This window comes from Monopterus albus, unplaced genomic scaffold (assembly GCF_001952655.1).
Source record: "Monopterus albus unplaced genomic scaffold, M_albus_1.0 scaffold34.1, whole genome shotgun sequence".
In the NCBI taxonomy this organism is placed as follows: domain Eukaryota; kingdom Metazoa; phylum Chordata; class Actinopteri; order Synbranchiformes; family Synbranchidae; genus Monopterus; species Monopterus albus.
In genome coordinates this window covers 2,694,658-2,701,240 of record NW_018127914.1, presented here as the reverse complement: position 1 = coordinate 2,701,240, position 6,583 = coordinate 2,694,658, and the positions used below count along the sequence as shown (strand labels likewise).

Here is a 6,583-nt window from a genome sequence, read left to right as displayed (position 1 = left end):
GGTTTGTTGGGTGGGGGGGGGGTCTTGTTGTGCGGGTGAGGACTGTCAAACTGTCGCTGCCTCTACGTTAAAAAGAAAAAATAAAAAAGCTCACCATAAGAAATTTAGTTTAAACACTAATTTATTTTGTAATTCGTTTGTCAGTGTATGAATAACTCACTACAAAGGTAGAGCGAATGGTCAAAGCTGCAGCAGGAGCAATACCAATGATCTCGTCTAGGCTGATATACCAACCTAGACGAGATCATCGCAGGTAATGGTATCGGACACAAACACCAAGGATATGTTTGAGGTCTGTTAGAAACGGTGTCCAGTTTTACAAGTAAAGTTTTCAACTGTAAAATGCCTGTGCTCTGTGTCTCAGTCACAATGATTTAATATCTACATTTAAAAGATTCTTATCAAAACTGTGATGTGTTTATATAAATAAAAAAATAAACTTCTGAGCAAGAGTTAAAACCCTGACTGGATAAAAAAGGAAAATATTACTAGCTTAGTGTCTAAACATAATGTGGAGGTTGGGTGTTTTTCTTGTTGCTGACAAAAGGTGGCAGTAAAGATGTGTTTGTGTACACACTACAGCAACATTTATGTTTACAATCATCTGTTCTACCCACACTATCACCTTGGTTGCTGGAAAATGATTATACTGTTATTTAAACTATGATTCTGAGAATCTTTTTTTTTCCAAGGCCCCTAAAACTTGATGCTTGACATGGACATAGGTGCTTTCATTTAGGCTATTACTTAGACCCCCCCTTCAGGACTGTGTGAGCATGTGCAGACTATGCTTGATTAACATGTCCATCTTTAGTTTGGTGGGAACCCATCAGTGTGAGCGTGTGACCAACCCGGAACAGAGACCTGATGAACCAGAGTAACAGAAAACAGGGACTTGCAGCATTAGATGAGTGCACAGAATAAGCATCAGTTATATGCCCAGGATGGGTGAGACTCAGAACGTCTTTGACCATTTTTAACATAAAATCAGTACTTGGATCACCTGCATGAGCAGCTTATAAATGGTAAGACTGTAGAATCATTATTAATATTTAGGTTTCAAACTTTATGCTTTTTGAGCACTAAGTCTTTTATTTGTGGATAAGGTCTTGATTTAACTCTTGAGGGAGTTAGAGTAGGGGGAATAATTTTATTTATTCCTGTGTGAGTGTAATTCAGCTTAGATGTGTTATTTTGGGGACCGTATCAACAAAGGATAAGGTTCTAGGTACTCCACTTTGGAACAATTCCAAGAAACAAGACAATGACCTGCATGGTGATGTCAGAAATTCATTTGAACTATTCCTACCAAACTTATTTGATACTGTTGTTTGCTCATTATTTTCAAGGAGCATGTGCTGCTAATGTAGATGCAGTATCTGCTTCATGAAACCAGACCAGAAGGTTGCACAGTAGAGACGGAGCTTGGCAACTAGATTATTTCTAGACACGCATGCTTGTTGGAGCCAAATGTATGGTTTTCATGTAAAGTATTAACTATATGAAATACGTTGTGAGAATAGGTATTGTTTGAGTTGTATTGACTTTTGCTTGAATGATGGCAGTGGATACTCCCCTCGGTGGCTGATTGTGTCAGTAATTGGAACAGCTGATATGCATTAACTCTGAGCTGCAGTGGAGGTTGTTCTTTTTTGGTTTGTAGCCACAGTTTGTGACTGCTCCTTTTTTTGTTAAATTTACATCAATATCACATCTTTTGTAAACACCATCTGGTAAGAAACATGCTATTTTTCTATGCTAGAACACTGAAAACCAAATAAAGGAAAATAATTGCTATTAAAATCAAGAAACGAGTGAGTCTGAGTGAAGGTAGTGGAGTGTGTCGGCCCAGGCGCACCTCCAGAAAGGACAAGGAAACGACCCAAACAGTGGGAAATTGCTCTTTTAATGTTATTTATGCTCACCCAAAGCTGCCAAATTTTCCTGTTGATAACGGCCACAAAAGATGCATTACAGTGTCATGATTATACTTCTCATAAATATCTAACAAATTATTCTTCTTAACCAAAAATGTATTTAAAATGCCAGCCACTATAAGAATGACTCTTCATGGCTCTGCACGGTTATATCGTTACTTGTGATCATGTGTTGCTCTTTGCTTAAGTGAGAGCTTAAAATGATTAACACATGACATTACCACAAAGGTAGGCTTAATAGACATTAATATTAGTACACGTTAACGGTAACAGCAGGAGACATTTCCACAAACTGGAGAGGTGGGAGATACCTACCTGAACTCTGCATTGTGGCAGTTTTTATTTTTATTTAACAGTAGAAAACGTGTCTCCAGTCTCCTCAGAGTCAAATTACTGAAGTCACAGCACATCAACCACCCTGTTTGATATTCCATTGGTGGTGGAAGATTTGTTTTGTTTTTTTTTCCCCCGTCTCATTCGGTTCTTTCAGGTTGACTGAGACAAGTGTGGTACAGTCACTGACTCATCACTCTGGGTCATACTACAACACACTATACAATGTGTTCAAATATCTTATGAACTCTTCAAGTCACTCATTTTTCCACAGTACTACATGATTCATAATAACTTCCTGTCCCTTTCTTATTAGTATTCAACCACCATTCAGGTAAAACTAAACAAATATTGTAGCTTCTTACAAAGAAGAAAAAAAAAAGATGCTGAGGTTGGTGAACACAAGCAGGTATGTAATCATGTTTCCTGTGTAAATTATAGGAACAGTGCATTGGCAGAAGCATTACTATGTTTACAAGGCATCACTAGCAATCCAAGCAACCGTTGTTTGACAAGTTGTTTCCTTTGTGCAAACAAAAAATTAATATAAAGTGACCTTTTTCTCTTTTCAGGATAAATCAGTCCTTTGTGTTTTGGCTCAAAATATAGGATTAAGAAGACTACTGGGAAACTATAACACTGCACTGCAACAGACAAACAGTTTCCCTAAGCAGGTACAATATTTGTCCTCTTAAAGAGTGTGCTCACGTGGTGCTGTGGCTGCTCACGGTGCTTGTGGTTCAGTTTGCAGCATTTGGCAGTCCTTCTGGGATGAGTGACATGAAGAATGTTACGATGAAGGACCACGTGGAGGACAGGAAGCCCGCGTGGGGGGTGCTGTTTGGATCTTCTGCTCCCTCCTCTCCACTTTCCTGTTCATCATCTGAGTCGTCATCCATCAGTCCTTCCTGTGTAGGATGAAGGTTATAAGAATGAATGAGGTACTGTGTTCCACACTACAGTAACACACGGTGTCTTTAGAGCCCTGTACATCTTAAATATTTGACCTTGAAATGAAATGGCTCCCTAATGCAGAATTTGATTTCAATATCCAGTCACCAATTCATATGCGGATTAAAATAACCTATAAGCTGCCAGGGTCTGTTTTCTTCCCTTGAAGTTTTCATGCAAAATATGATGGCAGTTCTTTTAGTGGCATATTTTAGAATCCTGAACAGAAAACTTTAGTTCTGTACTACAGACAAAAACCCCTTCAGCTTCAGGTTACTGTTCTTGTTAAAGCTGAGATGGATGAGTGAGGCAGCTACCGTTTCCTGTACGTCGTGGTTTGGTAGCTCTCCCTCCATATCATCCTGATGGGCTCTGTCTCCAGGGAGATGGAGTTCATTCTCCAGGTTGAAGGGAAACCAGCCAGCCTGGTGCCTGCAGACAGAAACAAATAACGTTATAAACTGTATGCATCTGGCCTGTGCGGATTATTTTCATGCCGTCTTCATTATCGATTACTTACTTTTGATTAATCAGTTAGCAGTTCCAACTTGGTTTCAACTTTTAACAGTGCGATAAAACCAAAACAATGTGTAACCTGCAGGCTTTGTTTACTGTTTACTTTATTATTATTCTATATAGACAAAAAATTGTAATGGACATTGTTTTACATTTTGGTTGCTTGATCAATGTATCAAACTGATTGAATCAGAACCTTCTGACAGTTTAGTGCAATACTACTATGGGCTTTTGTAGCAGCACAGCTATGATTTTATGTCTGAGGAAAAGGACAGCATTCAACCTGTGATGAATTTTTACATTACTGATTTTAATGACATCCATTTTTCAAGAATAAACGGTTTCAGGAGGCCATTATTATTCACTTAAATGTGAGATTGAGGCATGAACGTTTTCGGTGTTTTTGTCAATGTAATTCTTTTATGGTTGGAAAAACCATTTGAAAAAGCATCAATGCAATAACTCTAGGATAAATACCTTTTGTGTTTTACTGACTGTTTTGATGCGGTTGGTGGTCAGGGAAGAACCTTCCCATCATATTGGCAGGCACTGAACAGAAGTCCCTCTATGTCAAATATACAGCAGCATAACTCTGGTTGACAAAACACAGGCAGTCACCGATCACTCACAGGTAAAGCACCAGCATGGCCATCGCCACCATGATAAATCGGCTGAAGGACGAGTAGAAATAGACTATGCTGAGCAAGATCGCAGCACGTGAGAGTGTGTAGGCCCAGTCCAGCCAATCCCGGTTCAGCTCTTCCTCGTTCAGGACCTCCCCTCCCTGGGCGTTCATCTGGACCTCTGGGTTGCCACGGCGATCCACTTGAGGACGCTGGCTTAGAGGATCGGGTTGGTTAGACTGTGTCGGGTTCTGGTCCTGCCTGAGGTGCTGAGAGGAGGCAGCCAGTGACTGACTGGGGGAGACAGACGGGATGTGAGCAGAACTGGATGGTAACATGCTAACAACAATCAGAAACGGGAGACATGATCTTACTAGTGCATGTAGTACTGCCGGGCGTATATCTGCTGCCACCACATTAGCGTCATGGGGTTGTAATAGTAGGGAATGTTGGCGGGAGGAGTCGACAACTGGGAGTGCTGATTCCAGCTGGAAAAGGAGAGACTGCATTAGAGTTACGACCTGCCACACGCACACACCTACTGTGTATTTGAATGTAGACAAACTTAAAACTTGCTTAGTGAGTCGATAATGGCTGTGGTGGCCATGGTAGTTTTCTCATCAAGAAGCAGGCCTAATAATAACTTGACATGAACCTGGACTAAACTGAAGTAATCTTATTTCAAACCTATAGCAGCTCTGAATTGCCACGCCCTTTCTGACATGAAATCTGCAACATGACTGGCTTCATCTGTCTTGTATCTACGAGAGAGCAGCAGTTCTCTCATGATATTTGGAGCATGAACAGCAAGTTTAAAATGTATATGAAGGAGGAAAGGGGCTTCCTGATACTGACAGCTTGCTGAAGTTACTGTTCCATTAAAGTGCATTCATGAGTTTCATGTAAAGTGTCTCATGTGCTTGTTCAAACATGTGACCAACATGTTAAATTGCAGTTGTATTTAGGTAACAATGTGCATGTCTTTGTGTATTTGATGCATAATCTATAGGTCTGGAATCGTATAAATCTTGAGTTGCTGTTGAGTTATTTTACTAACACAGCCTTTAACTCTGCACCTGTCCAGAAGCTTACCTGTGCAAAAACTGTGGATACATCGGGTTGTAAAAGAAGGGCCCTGCTCGCTGTCTGAGACCATTACTGCTTTCTTCTGTAGATGACTGGTTATGTTGGCCTGTAGTAGGGCTGTTTGAATTTTGAAGGGGCTGTAACCAGAAAAATGCATTCTGAATATTAGCAATAGTCTGTGGTTCATTTTAAAAGAAAGGCAGGTGATGTTTTTCAAATCCACAGGGAGGTATAGATTGCAGCAGCGAGCTGGATGATGAAAGGAAATGTGATAATGATGAAATGTGTGAGAAGTGCATGGGTGACCCACCGTGGGACGGTCCGAGTTCTCCCGAGGCTTGTTACCGTGGCTGCGGGGGGGCTTTGGGGAGCTAGGAGGTGTTCGTGAGGCGCACACCAGGTGGAGCATATGGTACGCACACACCAGGTGGAGCATATGGTACTCATCCTGCTGTAGATGCCAGTACAGCGCATTATTAAACAAAAATAAACTTATTATTATTATTATTATTATTAAATGTATTATTAAACTTACCTTTCTGAGCACATCTTTTAAAGTAAAGTGATCCAAAAGCAGCTTCCCAGAATACACCAGCCTCTGATCTTTAGAGCTCTAAAAACGGCATCATAGGAGAAATCTTACAAATTAGTGACAATGGCAAGAATGTTGGTCACTTCATTTTGTTGGTCCTTTTTAAATATTACTATAGTTTTCAACCCAAATGTGGATGACTGCATCAGAAGGCAGAGTTTGTGTGTGAGTAATGAGGATGAGATTACAGTAATCTGAATCAGGGTAAGTGGGATTAAATTGGCAGTACAATGAGGTCAGCGTGTGTTTCCTGTTGAAGCCTACATTCAGTGTATTACCATTCAGAAATTTAAACACTTTTTAAAAACAATCCTGGCCAATTTAGAGCTGAGGACCTTTTATTCTGGGTTCAAGCTGTCTCTTACTCAAATGTGCCGCTGTCAGTGTTCACTAAATTACACTAACACAAGTGCAGCCCTTGCAAAGACCACTCCACAGCTTTACAATGGAAGCAGTTTGAACCACTGTGTTCACAATGATTGCATCAGAGCAAGTACTGAGCAGAGAGGAAAGGCAGCCAAGTGAGATTAGCAGCGCAATACAGC

At 40.5% G+C, this 6,583-nt stretch overlaps 1 protein-coding gene across 1 annotated transcript in view; it reads right to left on the bottom strand.

Moving 5' to 3' along the window:
• Nucleotides 1–1,887: 1,887 nt before the first annotated feature.
• Nucleotides 1,888–6,583, bottom strand: part of LOC109958793 (homocysteine-responsive endoplasmic reticulum-resident ubiquitin-like domain member 2 protein) — a 6,104-nt gene continuing 1,408 nt past the window's right edge. Inside the window, exons 3-9 of the mRNA XM_020597703.1 lie at nucleotides 5,982–6,059; nucleotides 5,757–5,897; nucleotides 5,453–5,583; nucleotides 4,735–4,848; nucleotides 4,367–4,654; nucleotides 3,539–3,653; nucleotides 1,888–3,178 (exon numbers count right to left, since the gene is read on the bottom strand). Coding sequence (XP_020453359.1) covers nucleotides 3,011–3,178; nucleotides 3,539–3,653; nucleotides 4,367–4,654; nucleotides 4,735–4,848; nucleotides 5,453–5,583; nucleotides 5,757–5,897; nucleotides 5,982–6,059 — 1,035 coding nt within the window. The 3' untranslated portion in view covers nucleotides 1,888–3,010. The remainder of the gene's footprint in view (nucleotides 3,179–3,538; nucleotides 3,654–4,366; nucleotides 4,655–4,734; nucleotides 4,849–5,452; nucleotides 5,584–5,756; nucleotides 5,898–5,981; nucleotides 6,060–6,583) is intronic.